This window comes from Bombyx mandarina, chromosome 26 (genome assembly GCF_030267445.1).
Source record: "Bombyx mandarina strain Sakado chromosome 26, ASM3026744v2".
NCBI lineage: Eukaryota > Metazoa > Arthropoda > Insecta > Lepidoptera > Bombycidae > Bombyx > Bombyx mandarina.
The window spans coordinates 3,106,066-3,122,817 of record NC_143232.1 but is presented as its reverse complement, the minus strand read 5'-3'; the positions used below and the strand labels follow the sequence as shown (position 1 = coordinate 3,122,817).

At 38.5% G+C, this 16,752-nt stretch overlaps 1 protein-coding gene across 1 annotated transcript in view; it reads right to left on the bottom strand.

Annotated features, from left to right (window-relative positions):
- Positions 1-16,752, bottom strand: part of Dopr1 (dopamine receptor-1) — a 113,959-nt gene that overhangs the window by 37,882 nt on the left and 59,325 nt on the right. The window contains exon 2 of the mRNA XM_028184779.2: positions 3,437-3,575. Coding sequence (XP_028040580.1) covers positions 3,437-3,466 — 30 coding nt within the window. The 5' untranslated portion in view covers positions 3,467-3,575. The remainder of the gene's footprint in view (positions 1-3,436; positions 3,576-16,752) is intronic.

The following is a 16,752-nucleotide window of genomic DNA, read 5'->3' as shown; positions in this document are numbered from 1 at the left end:
ATAAAAGAAAAGTTCCACCAAAGTACAAATTAAAACTGTATTAGCACTTACAACATTCACAGAACACTTTAAAATTCTTAATTCACTTCTTCCGCTTCGCTTCAGGTGATCCGTTCGCTATTTCGCTTCGAGTAGTTCCGATGACTAATTGACTGCATGCCATCTCTGCAATGCTTTTATAGTCGATACGACATCCCTAGAATCGTCGAGAACATTCCTTACAAGTCGAGTACCTTCGATGTGTGTTTCCGCTATCTGAAAATAGATGGCGTCGTACCTCTCAAACGTTCTAGATTCTACTAGATCCTTCGATATTCCTTCGACTATTCGGCGATAGATGGCGTTACTCAAGGTCAAGGTTCAAGGTCAATTCAACATTTCTCGTCCTCATGAGAATCGGAAACATGCCCATTGCTACACTATGTGTCGCCAGCAGCTCTATTTGTCGTAGTCCTACCGAACTTATGCAAACAAACTCCCTATTTTTTAGGCCTATTTATGATAAAATGCTTTTAAAAAAATTATTAATTACAAATATATACAAAGTTATAATAATGTGAACTATATAAAATAAAATTAGAAAATAATAAAACTGCAAGCAATTCACACTAACCAGCCATTTTTTATTATTATTATCTTCCTTTATCCTACATCTCCCTAAACCTCTTCAGAGGTCAAAAGGGGTAGGTAATAAAAAAATAATCGCATTTAAGAGGATTAAAAATGAATCTCTCGTTTAAAATTGCCAGGTACTTACATATATGCTTTACCACTATCCGTTTTTACATGCATCTTCGGACTTTTAAAAAAAAAACTTTGTAATTTTTCATTTATGTGTAATATTTATTATTTATTTAAACAAAATCTAACATATTGTAACGCTATCTGTAGTCGAATAGCAGAAACGAATATTAAAAGAACTAGTAATATCGAGAACGCTCGGGAAGCGTAACGCCATCTATTATCAAATAGCGGAAACACATATCGAAACGAATGGTCTTGCCGGGAATGCTCTCGATAATTGTAGAGAAGTCGCATCGACTATAAAAGCGTCGCAGAGATTACATGAAGGCGGTTAGTAATCGGATCTACTCGAAGCGAAACAGCGAACGGATCAGCTGAAGCGAAGTGGAAGAAGTGAATTGAGAATTTTAAAGTGCTCCTTAAGTGTTTTAAGTGTTTAATAGAGTTTTAATCTGTACTTCCGTCAAAGTTTTATTTATCCCGAAACCCAGCGTGTAACAATATTCACATCAAAGTAATATTAATACTACGATCGATATAACAGTTTCATATATTAGATTCTTACACTCAATTACTTCGGAACTCGATAAAACACTCAAAAGATATGTAGAGAGAAAAATAGTTATATTCTATTGAAGACCGAACAAATACTTCTTTCGATTCAATTTATGCAATAATGACACTTTTCTCTTCCTAGAACTTTCGAAGCGTGCTTAGTGTTCTTACAAATTTATTGTGCTATGTAATATTGATACAGTTTATTTTTCTTTAATAAAGATCTTTTTGAAGAATCATTCGATTTGTTATTTTCTAGCTGAAACAATTTTAATGTGAACTCGAAATGTTTGAATGATACTGTTTAAATTATAAAACACGAAAAATCGAAATCGGACGGCACCGCGATTATCACTGTATATATAGAAATAGTAACAATGACTCGCTGTCGCTGCCTGAATACCGTTTAGGCCTCTTTGCAGCCTCTTACTTCCTCATACATACATACGTACATAGATACATACATATATAAATACATACAGACACACACACATACATAAATACAAGTGGTTACCGGTGTCGAAAACATCAACAAAGTAAATGCCATCCCTCATCTTGAGACATGAGTTCTATATCTCAGTTTTATATTACAAACGCTATTGATTTTCTAATTAATTTTCAGGTTGGTGTTTTTGTTAAGCAGTTTTTGTTATTTATAGTCCGGCCGATGAAAGAATTCGTTCCTGACGTGTTATGATCGATCGGACTATAACTTGAAGGTGGCGTTGAGTTTGCGATTAAAAACCTTTAGTTGTTTATTTAACCTGCTAACGAGCCATGTTTTTTTGCGTGTATGGGTGAACAAGCTTACTGTCCACTTGATTTTGACCGGTACCGAATCATCTACTTATCACAATAGGTATGCAACCTTGAGACACCCACTTTGAGATATGAGGACGTAGACTCAGTTGTATTTTTGGCGGTAGCCATCGTAGGACACAAGATATTTGACAGATGCCTGAATCTGGCCTATAAAGTTTTCAAGATAAACCTACATAATAATATTTAAGTAGGATTGGTAAGAACGGAACGTATGAAAAGAGTATGGAATTGAACGTTAAGATGTGAGTGAGAGAAAATGGAAAGAAGAAAGAAGAGAATGACAGACAGAATGACGGAGAAAAGGAAGATAGCGAGGCCGGTTGAAAAATGAGCAAGACGTAAGAAAAGTGTTAATTTATTATTATTATTATTATAAAAGATGATTTTGGAACAGTGGAAGTTTTATTTATGTGCTGCGATCCCTATTCTACATATATAAGTTCCAAACAAGAATATTTGGTTTTCGGATCCTCCCGATCCACAAACGGCGCTTTTATGTACCCTAAGCACCGGTCATCGTTCTCGTCGAACCCTTCCGGTGGTAGATTCTGCGAATCGCCGCTCTTGCTAGGGTTAGTGACAGCAACGTTTTCAGGTTTGAGCCCCGTGAGCTCACCTACTTGTTAGGTTTACACTGAAATGGCCTCTCAAGGCCATCAGTTTAGGTATGAAAAAGCATATTTGGATCGTCGGTCTACCGAGCAATTTTAACCGCTCGGTGGAAGATCTTCCTTTTGTCGTATATACCCCAAATATTAATTATCCGTTGTTCCCCCATATTTCACCTATTCTATTCCTTTGGACTTATTCCTATATTTGGTACCTATTCTTTTGGACTGATAATAGGGCCTACCACGTAGTAAATGCTAGTTGGCTATCGCAAAATGGTTATGTAATACACCAAAAACAATGAACATAGTGTAAGGTACGCGTAAGAGATGAAGTGGTGCTATACTAGGTCAATACACAAAACAGCCAAATATTAATCACACATAAATATGATAACTTGAAATAAATTGAAGCTTTGGGTCTAGTTTGCTTTTAGATCGATCGAGTTTGCTCATTGACTAGAGACGACGAGGCTTGTGGAGAGTACTTAACGGTAGGCAGCGGCTTGGCTCTACCCCTAGCATTGCTGAAATCCATGGGCGACGGTAACCGCTCGCCATCAGGTGATCTATATGCTCGTCTGCCTACACGGGCAATAAAAGTTTAAAAAATGACAATAGTTACGTAAATAAGGCGGATTTTTTCGTGAACAATTTCTATTAGACACGATTACGTCGCTGCAATACAATAATGCAGCTATACTCACATTCGTAGCTAAGGTGGAGGCGAACTCCATTTTAAAATGCTTCAGTGCTCCAGTTCATCTCGACTCGGATTTTAGTGTCGATTGTCAGCTTACAACGCCATGCGATCTGTAGTAAGGCCATTGCCCTTTTCTCACATATCTGAGGCAAAAGAAAAGTAAAATCATGTAAATCTTATATAAATAATTTGTAAATAGACATGCTTTAACAAAAACCGACTGCAAATAGAAAAAAAAGATATTCCAAAACAAATTAATATACACTAAAAACAATAATCATCGAAATCGGTTGGCGTGATATTGAGTTATTGAGTTATTCATCTATTTGTCGCGCACGTATTTAATGCAAAGGGGAATGCCCATTTCAGGCCCAAAGCGGACAATAGATTAGAGAAAAAATACTTAGTGCATTAATTTTGTCATAAATAAATATACATTTACTTTCTTCCAAATAAGCGCCACTACAGTTTACAATAAGTAGTTTAAAAAAAGTAACTCTGTTGAAAAAAACAAGGTTTTTATTTTTGCGGGAAAAATATTGCCAGCATCAAAACCTTTTACGTATTAAGTAAACATTTTAAGTATATAAAAAAACATATAAATAAATCATTTTAAGTATTATCATTAATCAATCGATTTTAATCGATTTTAAGCACATAAAATAACAACAAAGACATACCCATTGGACTTTAACTTGTTACTATACTTGAGACCTTAGAACTTATATCTCAAGGTGGGTTTCGCATTTACGTTGTAGATGTTTGTGGGCTTTTTTTGGAGTTTACTCCTTTAGAATCGATTTACATATATAGGCCCGCGGTATGAAAATTATGGGGACCAAAATCGTACTAGCATGTCACACGAAATGCGTTATGCGCATGTCACACGAAATGCGCGCCGGGCTGCTGCGCCGGCAGTCCGCCACAAAGCCTCGTACTGATCGCGCGTTTCTCTCATTATTGTATTTTCATATATTTGTTAGTCGTTTGTTTTGTGTCTCGTTAATTTGTTAATAATCTGTAGTGTATCGTGTTGTCGTAATATAGAACTATTTCTCGTATTGTTTCGTTTAATTTTTTATATCCAGTAAACTCCAGTCGTGCGTCGGAGCGGACACACACACTTTTTTTTTTTTTTTTTTCTCGGGCCGTGGGCCGAACCTCCTACGAGGTCCCCGCGCCTAGGGGGCGCGCGGGGTATGTGAGACTCAACGATCTGCAGGTGTTGAGAGCAGATCGCGGGCCCAAGGATTTTAGGGCCCACCCACTAAACGACTCCCCTGCACTCTTACACCCGACGTCCGATCTCCGTCCGGGGTCAGAACCCGTTCAGAGTAGGGGGGTTCCTGCGGTCAACACTACAACCAGACACGCGGCGCCACCCCGAGGACGCCCGACCGACGGGTCGTCGAGGCGATAGTCGACGACCAACGACGTCAGTCTCCGCGGTACGGCGGCCCTACCAGGCCGCCCGGGCGGTGCCGCTGGTGTTCCGGGATACCCCGCTGGGCCAGAACCAGCCTGCCGGGTCGGAACGCGATACACCGCCGACCGGGTTGCTCTTCAACAGTATGTTCGGCGACGACAGCGACGACGAAAATGCGGATCGCATCGCAGTCCGCAGCCGCCGACGCGCCGTCCCGTCCTGCTGGTGCCAGCGCGCTAGAGTGACGGTAGCGTGCGGCGCAGCCTCAACCCCCTTAGGTCGCCCCGTGACCATCACCGGGAGGAGACTGCCCGACGGCGGCGGCACGGCGCCGAGAGGGAAGAAGAGCTCTCCCTCTCCCGTTCCGCCACCTCCTTCTGCGAGATGGTGGACTCGCAGAAGTCGAGCATCGCCTGCCAGGACTCGTCGCTGCCGAGCATCGTAGCCACGACGGTCGGAAGCGACAAGTCCGGTCCTATTTTTGCAACGAGGACGCGGCGCTGCTCCGCGAAAGCGGGGCAGTACGCGAGCGTGTGCTCCGCCGTGTCCTCGTTGCAGCCACTGCAGTGGTGGCACTTCGGCGTCGGCTCCCTCCGGGCGACGAGGTGCAGGTAGCGACCGAAACAGCCGTGTCCCGTGAGCACCTGCGTCGCCCGGAAGGTGAGACGTCCTCGGTCGCGATTCACCCAGTCCGAGAGGACCGGGCGGATCGCCTTGACGGTCCGTCGCCCGTAGGCGGGGTCCGCCAGGCGGCGAGACCACGCCTCGAGCACGGCACGCCGAGATTGAAGCTTCCGCGCTCGAACTTCCGCCGCGCCAGGACGCGGCTCCCCCCTGGAGCGGAGATCGCATCGCCACGCGTAATCCGCAGCGAGCGCCTCCGCTTCCAGGTCCCAGGGAGGCGTCCCAGCTAGCACGCACGCCGCCTCGAACGAGACGGTGCGGTATCCACGAACCGCCCTGACCGCAATCGCGCGCTGCAGACGTCGCAACGCCGCAACGTTGTCGCGGGTCAGGGCGTGGCACCACACGGGAGCCCCGTACAGTGCCATCGACCGCACCACCCCCGTGTAGAGGCGGCGCACCACCACGTCAGGCCCCCCGACGTTCGGCAACAGCCGACTCAGCGATGTTTGTGGGCTCCAATAACCACTTAACACCAGGGTGGCTGTGAGATCGTCCATCCAATTAAGCAATAAAAAAAAACCTAACTTGTATTGTTATTTAAATATGTACAACAAAAACAAAAACATAAAAAATAAAAAATAATGTGTACTCCTAAAAAAAGGATTAAGAAATAAATCAATTATCGGTTATTTAAAAAAAATGATCGATATATGAATTTCATGTAATTATTTTTCTTTATACTGACAACACTGATTTTAATCTGACTGACTGACACTTCGCTTGCTGCTTGTGCTTGCGTTCAAAATGGATGTGTTTTGATTTTTCTTCGATTTATTTTGCTTTTATCAATAACGTTTCATACTACAACTGAAAAACAATGTGTGAATTGTGGTTTTAACCTGACCGAGATTTAAAACCGTGTATAAGCTCTCCTGCGCTATTTTTAGATGATTTACTAATTGTGTATGAAGATGAAGAAAATATAGATATTTAAAGAAGTATGTATGTTTTTTATACCTTAATAACTACAATTGGATAAAAATACATTAGGATTATTAAGGATTATTAAACATTAAAAAAAGAAAAGTTTTTGAAGTATTTGTATAGAAAATTAACCTCAAAACGAGTTTTTATTTTTATTATATTTTTTATAATAGTGGCGTCAATTTCAATATATTTTTTAGATGTCTAATACATTTAAGAATTTGAATCAATCCATTTTTATAGTTATATTTGATGTCCACCTTGGGCCTAGCACACTGGAGAGTGGGCATTCCCCTTTACGACTTATATGGTTTCCTCACGGATACCATTGTCAGAATTGGACTAAATTGGGAACACACGGGAAGCGTCAGGTTTCTAATAAAAAAGAATCATCAAAATCGATTCACCCAGTCAAAAGTTATGAGGTAACAAACATAAAAAAAATACAGTCAAATTGAGAACCTCCCCTTTTTTGCAGTCGGCTAAAAATACGACCAGTTACTTTAAAATGTTTGTGCTAGGAACCCATCATAGAACGGCACGAATAAAACCTACTCCTCATATATCATAAGAGTTAAGGCCTGTATCCATAGGCGGTTATGAATTCCCCCGGGTCTATATCTTATGATTTTATGAGCGCTCTAGACTGTTTTACGCTGCTCGTCTTTAGAATACGCTTATATTTGTGTACATAAATAAAATCGGTAATAATTTTTACTTCTTAGGTCGCAAGGTGAGTTACCATGTAACACCGTACCTATTGTTAATTTACATAATTTTAATGCGACACATGAATTGCTTTAAGTGATTCTAGCGCGTGCCTTCTCCATCGGAACATCTTTTGTTCGTATTTATTTAAATAGGCATGCATACGCTAGGAGCCACTCCCATTAACGGTGCTTTTAGGCACCACAAGCACCAGTCACCGTCCTCGTCGAACCCGTCGCTTGCGACGAAGGGCTCGACGAGCGAACTAACCCATAGACGCAGCCCACTGAGTTTCTCGCCGGATCTTCTCAGTGGGTCGCGTTTCCGATCCGGTCGTAGATTCTGCGAAGCACTGCTCTTGATAGGGTCTGTGTTAGCAACTCTCCGGTTGAGCCCCGTGAGCTCACCTACAAACGTTAGGGTGAAGCTGAAATAGCCTCTCAAGGCTATCAGCATAGGTAGGGGAAAAAAAAAGGAGCTACTCATTAAGAAGCCACGCCAAATAGTGGAAAGTAAGCTACGCTCATAGTTAACTGTTTACGAATATAAAATTCAAGTTAATTATAAGTGCCCGATTTATGATATCGGGTTCTAATAGTCCGTCAATCGAGATTTTTGTATTTCCCGGAATCACAATCTGTTGCTAATACTTTCTGACTGACATAAGGTAATGGAGTATCGTCACTAGACCCGAGGATCCTAGACTTCTGAATCACCGTAATTTAACAAAAGATACGTATAACTTTTTACTGTAATATTTTTCGCCGCAGAACATTCGTGCTGTTTACCCTCATCTAATTTTGTAATAAACCTTGCCTAACAAACTAGTTTAAGTAGCTTAAGTTTTTATTTTTATTGCTTAGATGGATGGACGAGCTCACAGCCCACCTGATGTTAAGTGGTTACTGGAGCCCATAGAAATCTACAACGTAAATGCGCCACCCACCTTGAGATATAAGGTCTTAGTACAGTTACAACGGCTTCCCCACTCTTCGAACCGAAACGCATTCCTGCTTCACGGCGGAAATAGGCGGGGTGGTGGTACCTACCCGTGCGGACTCCCAAGAGGTCCTACCACCAGTGATTACGCAAATTATAATTTTGCGGGTTTGGTTTTTATTACACGATGTTATTCCTTTACCGTGGAAGTCAATCGTGAACGTTTGTTGAGTATGTATTTCATTAGAAAAATTGGTACCCACCTCGGATTCGAACACCGGTGCATCGCTTCATACGAATGCACCGGACGTCTTATCCTTTGGCTTTAGGCCACTTTTTATATATTAATTTCCTTTTATTGTATTATTGTGTGTTTTAATTTAATATATGTTTTTGTTGTGACTGCACTTAATTTTCTTTATTTTAAAAGGCGCCCTGGGAATATTTTTTTTATTAGATCTCATACTCCCACTGTGGCTACCGGTTGGTGTAACGCTTACCGTTACAACCACTATCCTGCTTATTTCTTTCAAGCATTACAGTTTGACAGCCGTGAAACTTTGAGAGACTATGGATTGATCTCTAATTTTTTTTTTTTTACTAACTATGCTGATAGCCTTGAGAGGCTATTTCAGCTTCGCCCTAACGTTTGTAGGTGAGCTCGCGGGGCTCAACCGGAGAGTTGCTAACACTGACCCTAGTAAGAGCAGTGCTTCGCAGAATCTACTACCGGATCGTTGTCTCTCAAAACGGTTGGCGGCATTATAAGTTTCAGTGTCCATCTACCGCCAGATGGATCGCGAAATAAAAAATCAAGTATACTAAAATGATACCTACATATAAGAAAAAAGTCCTCAGACGCAAATACAAAGGAATTCTTATAACGGAACTACAAAGGCGAAGGCTCAAATCCATCTAATACCTTCGCACTCGAATTCGAAAGGCGAAAGTTTTGTACGTTAATAATCCATATGCGAGATGCCAGGTGTAGAAACCGCCGATAATTGAAAAAAAAAAAGTCGATTTGAAATCCCGGGTGTGAATTTGTGAGAAATAAAAAAGATTTGCCAAAGATTTCTAACTATATAAGTATTGTGTGATACATCTTTACAGTTTTTGCCAATAGCAAGGAGGGTTGTGAGCCTGCAGTAAATAGAACCTACCTAATTCTGCCGCAAAGCAAATCATGTGTTCCAGTTTAAAGATTGGGTCAGTCGTTAAACAATAAAATTCATAATGTGACGTAATCCCTAAAAATTGGTGGCGACATTGATATCGTCAAATGTATTGGTGACTTGTAACCGCTTGGATGGACGGGAATTCATTCAAACGTTTAAGCAATAAAAAACAATTTTGTTTCATCAACAATAGAACGTGCAGTTTCAATAAATGAAGTTGTAATGAGTCCAAAATATTATGAGATAATTACACAAATTCAAATTCAAATTCAAATTCAAAATCATTTATTTCAACTTGGATGTCATCAAAAACACACTTGTTGAATGTCAAAATGTAAAAGAAAATGTTAACTCTACCACCGGTTCCAAAAAAAGCCACAGTCCTGAGAAGAACCGGCGAAACAAACTCAGCGGGCTTTTTTTTTTTTGTATTTTCTCAACTATTTTCTTTTTTTTTAAACAAGAAAACATATTTACAGTATACAAAAAAACAAGTCAAAAAAATACAATTCAAATAAATAATAATAATAATGAAAAATGAAAAGGCCAGGAGCGAACACCTCATTCCCACGTAGTGCCATCTAGTAAAAAATCCTTAACTTTATAATATGCCTTGTTGCACAAACGTTCCTTGACAGTTTTCTTAAATCTATGAACAGGTAGTAGTTGAACACCTTTATTATATAATGCTTAATTCCAGGCCAGGTGTGTTAGACAAGTTAATGACCAGAAAACCACCCTAAAATGCTTCCCGACGATTACCCCATTATTAACCGTACTTATAGGTCACCAACGTTAGACTCATAAACATTTATGTACCAAATCCTTATAACACACGAGAAGTCGTGAATACAAAGTATCTGTAAATACCTTTCGCTTTGGAACTATGATTTCTTTACCTTATAATCAATGCCACCGAAAACAATTGCTACTAAGCTCGTTGATGGCAACACATTCTTAGTTTGAATGGCATAATTTCAATCCCCCATCATTACTTCTAAGATTTGCCAAATGACGACGCATGTCGTCAGCATATAGAGGAAGGACCGTTATAGGAAACATCAAAGGCTTTTATCTTTGTGAGACCAAGCGCGAGTAGCAGTATCTTCAACGGAGATTTAAATAAAGGGCTTGCTATTGTTTAGCATTGATTTAATTACGTAAGACGATCCGTTTTCTCCGATCACTTCGAACTCACCTTTGCTAAGAATTCTGAAGTTTCAATCATCACGATTGATGATTTCTATGGATACTGAATACAGCAATACATCAGTTCACTTTTTGCCCCCAACTACGTAAAGCTGTAACTTAGGTTGGATCGATACGAATGGTTTGCTAAATTCTCTCCGCAGCCATCGTGGTCGTGCAAGGTAAATGAGAATTCAATCTCATTTGCAATTGATTCAAGCCATGTCTCAATGGGCTACATAAACATTGATTTGAACTCCTCTATTCGTCGATATAGCCACGTTTCTTTTTGACGGTATAACAACTGCTAATACGATACGCACAATACATTCCAGACTTAGATCTCCAGTCTCAATGTAGGTAGTGGTTATTACTAATAACAACACAACAAAATTAGACACAAAATACGTTAGAAAACCTAGGATTTCCCCACAACTTACGTATACCGATGAATCCAATTATAATTAGATACAGTTACTCCCCAGGACATTTAAAATCGATAAGTGACATCACTGTTTCCGAATTGTTAATTTTATGTCCTAAACTCTTTTACTGTAATATAGATAAGTATAAGCTTAGAAATAAATCTGGGTGTCTCTACGTAAGGGCTTTAAAGGAAATGGCTGGAGTGCTGTCAACTGACCAATGCTAATGGTGACTATTCACTTTGTATACTCATAGTGAGATATTTGTTGATAGTTTATGAAATTTCTTTGTTAATTTTATTGATAACATTTTATTTAAATAGACAGCTTACTAAGATCAAATGTATTTTTCATTTTTTTCCTCCAAAGCTTAATGCACGGTAAATAGTGGGCTCGCATAAGGTACTATCATCAACCTCCCTATTTTTTTAAGTAGCAATTTTTATATCATTTACAATTTCATTAATTCTATTGACAAATTTCAGGAAAACTCACAACTAGTTTTAAGATTAATTAATAAAGTAAGTAGTAAAGCTATGTATTAATCTATGTATCATATTTATGTCCCACAAAGATTGCTCTGAGAATTTATTCGAGATGATCCCATCCGTATAACGCTCTAAGAAAACTCAATAAGCTATTTCATGTATGTAGTTATCATGTTCTAGAACAAATCGATTCTATTAAATCGATTTGTCGCAGAAATACGAATCCCCACTGAGGTTCTATACTTCGCCAAACACGCTATAATAGCTCAAAGCCCATATTAACGTCACAAGTGTTTGGTCATACTCATCGCAAATTGCTTAGACTCTTCAAGTTTCTAAGGGGAATATCGATTTTTTCTTCTGGTAATATGTAGGCACTCAATATAAAAATGTCCTGTATTGATTTGTGTTTTATGGGCTGTGTAATTTATAGGAAAGTAGGTCTTTGGCTAGTTCATTTTTAAAATTCATTTTATTTCATACAGTAAGCTGTCTTTATTCAACAGTAGTTTTGAGAAAATAATGTCATAGATGGTGCATGCATAAGTCCATTGACATTTTCATATCAATCGGTCTATAGTGTATCTCTACTTCTGAGTTTTAGCTTAGGTTAACTATTTAACGTGTGATTTTATTTCTTGTTTTAGTTTTAGATGTTTCACTTAAATTACATGAGAGATTCGGCGTGAGACTGAAGACGCCTCCCGAGAATGTCATGATTAAACTGCACTAATGCACTAATATGCACCTTCTTGCACTAATAACTTTTTGACGTGACAACGTCTTGTAATTCGATGGAGCTGGCTGCACGCCCGAAAAAACATGACTCATGCGGCGTTACCTCGCTCTGAGGCGTTCCATTTAAGGCTTGAAGTGCAAGCAAGAGCGCGCAACGAGCGATAAAGAGGCACAATCGGCCTCCGTGTTCGGCAGCGTTCGACATGTGTCTCTCTCCTACTTGAGTGAGCGTTGCATTCGCGTGGACAGCTGCTATACAATAATACATCGTCAAGTATGAAGTTCAGTGAAGAATGAATGTGGTGTCAATTGTCCATACAAAATATCTATCAAACAAATAAAATTAAAATTTTCTTTTGAAAAATGAAACCATTCCATCAGTATTTTCTTATGACGTTGTCACGTTCAACTATCGTCAGTAAACCGACTTTACAGTCAACCGATTTTTTTTATTGCTTTTATGGATGGACGAGCTCACGGCCCACCTGGTGTGAAGTGGTTACCGGAACCCATAGACATCTGCAACGCAAATGCCGCCACCTACCTTCAGGTATAGTTCTAAGATCTCAGTTTCTACAGTATAACGGCCCACCCTTCAAACCGAAACGCATTACTGCTTTACGGCAGAAATAGGCAGGGTGGTGGTATCTACCCGTGCGGACTCGCAAGACGTCCTACCATTAATAAACCATTTCAAAGAGCGCAGAAATTCTTTTCGTGAACTATGTAACTACCGTTTTTAAGACTTAGGCGGAACTGTCTTCATACAATATTATTAAAAATCCAAACTTATGTATGTCTCAAGTTGGGTTACGGAATTAACGTTATGTTATCTATTGTTTCATGAAACACCCAAAAATCGATAGATCGTGCCCAAGTCTATCTTACTACTAATGATAATTAACTAAGTGATAAACCTCTGATTTGAAAACTTATTGTTAGTAAATAAAAAGGGAGATAGTACGGTCTTTATAGGTCTTACATATAAGCTCGCTTACCCGTCTAACAATTTGTTTGCATGCCGGGCATAGAGATTTTGTCTACTCATTATCCAAGCTGACTTCAAATAAATATCAACTTGAAATACTTAATACCTATACTCAAAGCCTCCTTATATCAGTCAATATCGGAGCAGAGTACTTCATTCGAAGATACACATAAACTTCTGAACCTTATGAAGTACATATCAAACCTAACAAGGGCCCTTAAAGAGAAACGTATGAACTGTATAGCGTAGGGAACACTCATAAAGTAATTTATTAATAAATAAATCAATTAATAAATCGCGCACGGTCACCTGTGTGCGAGTTTTTAACGTTCTCGATAGCGTAAAAGTTAACTCAAATTTGTATGGAGTTGGAACAGCGCCCCTAGTGGCAAACGTAGGCGAACGTATGTAACTATACTTGAGACCATAAAACCTATATCTCAAGGTGGGTGGCAAATGTGCGTTGTAGATGTCTATGGGCTCCAGTAACACCGGGTGATCTGTTAGCTCGTCCAACCATCTAAGCTATAAAAAAAAAGTTCCACACCCTATAAATTTTTACTTTTACACTATCGAGAACATTAGAAAACTCGCACTAAGCACACTGGTCCTAGACTAGAATTACCTTTACCATGGGAACCAGAGACTCTTAACATGCCTAAGTGCGTTTAAAAATATAAAAAAAAAACAATAATAAATTCAAACAGATAGACCCAGGTAAAGAGTAGGTAAACAAAACGGTTCGTCATACTAGTGTTGGCTCAATCTGGAAATCAAACCCACGATCGTCGGTCGAACTGTTAAGACCACGGTGCCAAGAATTACGGTGCCTCCGAGTCAGTGCAGAAAATAAAAATATACTATCAAACCATAAAATTTCACAAGGTATGTATGGCTATCGCTTAAAACATCCTCTTTTAGATAGTCACTAAGCGAATATAATAATTCTAAAGAGTAGAAAGATTGTTGTAGTATGTAAGTACACTGAATTCGGGTAAATATTATTGAGTATTTGTACATTATTAAAGTAATAAATTATTTTTTTATTCGTGTAACATTTTAATTCTATTTTTTTTATTGTTCTTGTAGGCAGTTATGCATACGACCCATCTAGTGGTGATTGTTTAACACCACCGATGCCCAGTCGTGGCGTACCGCTAAAACATTAATAACGCATCTTTTGGATTTTATAGTTCTTGTAATCTTTTAGCGACAAGACAGATCATTGTACATATTTTTGTGTTGAGTGCATGTTCGTTAATTTTGTTTTTCGGTTAATGCGGTATACATAAAAGCATACACAATCAATCAGTAAAAAAATAGATACACCACATAGGAACTGAAGGAAAATGGGGTCAAACTATTAGTCGGAGTAAGCGCAAAACATTGTCATTTTAGTGTGATCATTTTTTGCGAGTTCGTGGAATGGAACGTGAAGACAGCCGACTTTTAACGCTATAATGTTAGATACTGGTGTTAATATACTTATATATTATAGTATCAACAAATAATTCATTCCGTATCGCATTTATCGATGTATAGTTTGACTCCGAAGTCATTTTACTTTTAAATTTGCATTGGTATCAAGTGCAATGTCTTAATGGCATAATGACAAAGCTTATGTTCGTATTTCCGTGGAAAATGTGCTTTTAGAGAACGCTATTGTTTTTTGGAACGAAGTTCCTTATGGGACGATGCGGGGGGGTACCGTAACCGTGAAAAAACGTCCGTAACGTAAGATTTTTTAGTAATGCGCACAGTGTACGACTTAACTTTGTAATAACGTACACAAAATTACATGTTTTTATTATATATTTTTTATAAATCATTGTGAATAAAATGAAGTTGATAACTTTGTAAAGTAGTTTTTTTTTTTATCAGTAAAAAAATCATAATAAAAAGTGTATACCCGAATAATTATTTTCGTTATACCTCGAATAGAACTTAAAATCAATATTTTTATAATAAGGAACTTCGTCCGGTGTCCCACGACACCAATTCTTTTTTTATTTTTCAATATGACAGGACTTCTGTGTGATTGCCTGAAATAGGCGGTGGCTGATATATTCCGCACATTATTGGAGGGGATTCAGAGACCCGTTTCAACAAAACTGGGATCATTAACACCGAATATAATGTTGTAATATGTAATCTCCAAGCTGTCCAAATGATCGAAATCCGACCATAATACCTCTCACCGTAAGATTAGAATTCATTTGACATGTCATTTGTAAAGTTGCTGTTAAATAAATAGTACTAAATAATAATAAAAGCACTTAACGCCCAGAAATGAAGTGGAAGTTTAACTGATTTGTCTTTGCCTATTTGTTTATTCTTTATAGGTTTTTAGTTCAAAATAAAATCAGATATACTAAAAATGGTACTTAATGGAAAACGAGAGAAGTTCTTTTCAAAACAAATATAAAACAAACGAAGTTTTTTCTTGTTCTGCAAATAAAGCATTTCATAGTAGTCATTAGTTAAGGGAAAAATCTGCTACAGTTTCCTGTAACGAACCAACTTTGTTGTTTTTATAATAAACAAAGATAAAGTCTGTATTTTGTTATTCGCTTTCGAAAATTTAGTGCTATGAATATTGTTTTATGTTATTTAGATGAATAACTAAAATATTTATTTCTTGAATTTAAAAAAGGCATGTTTTTTAATATATACTTAATATTATAAAGCCGAAGAGTTTGTTTGTTTGTTTGAACCCGCTAATCTCAGGAACTACTGGTCCGATTTGAAAAATTCTTTCAATGTCAGATAGCCCATTTATTGAAGAAGACTATAAGCTACGTAACATCACGCTAAGACCAATGCGGCCGAATTGATAACTTCTCCTTTTGAAGTCGGTTAAAAAGCGTGATTTTAATAGCTCCTTAGCATTCTATTATTCAAAAATATTTTCACTTTCCACGTAAATGAAGAGGCGGGTAATATTTTACGTTATGCTTACTTTAGCATTCCGTACTATTTCACGCGGACGAAGTCGCGGGCAAAAGCTAGTATATAATAAAACATCGTTTATCCTACGATACTAAAAAATAATTGGTAGGACATAATTTTTATGCAATTAAAAATATTTAAGCAAAATGTAGTTTATACAACGAATTGGTTGAAGGTGAGTTCGTGAACACATCAAGTTAAAATCTGCATTAGCCTAAATAAACAGAATTCGCATTCCTGGTGTTACTTATCACTGACTCGATGGAGCATTAATTAGCGCCTCTGTCTGCTATGCTAAGAGTCACGGGTTCGATTACCACATCAGGCAAATATTTGTGTGATATTTTTGGTTTGTTTTGAGGTTTTTTTTTGTTCTTTGTCGGGGTGTTTAATATTGCATATTTGCATATGTTAAAAATACATAAGCCCGCACCGGTCGATACCCCTTTCCTACCTATTACTCCCGCTAGGCAATAATGGACCCCGGCTTAAAAGGCTACGACAGCAGCTCTGTGATTTCCGCTACCATTTTAACAGACAAATCTCACCTTGAGTGATTAGCATTAGTGAGTAATTAGCATCGCTTTTCAGCCACTCTAAAATCAAAGCCAAGCTATTCTCTACTGTATAAACAAGCTACTGTCTACTGTTTGCAAACAAAACGATTAAATTGGCAGTCTGA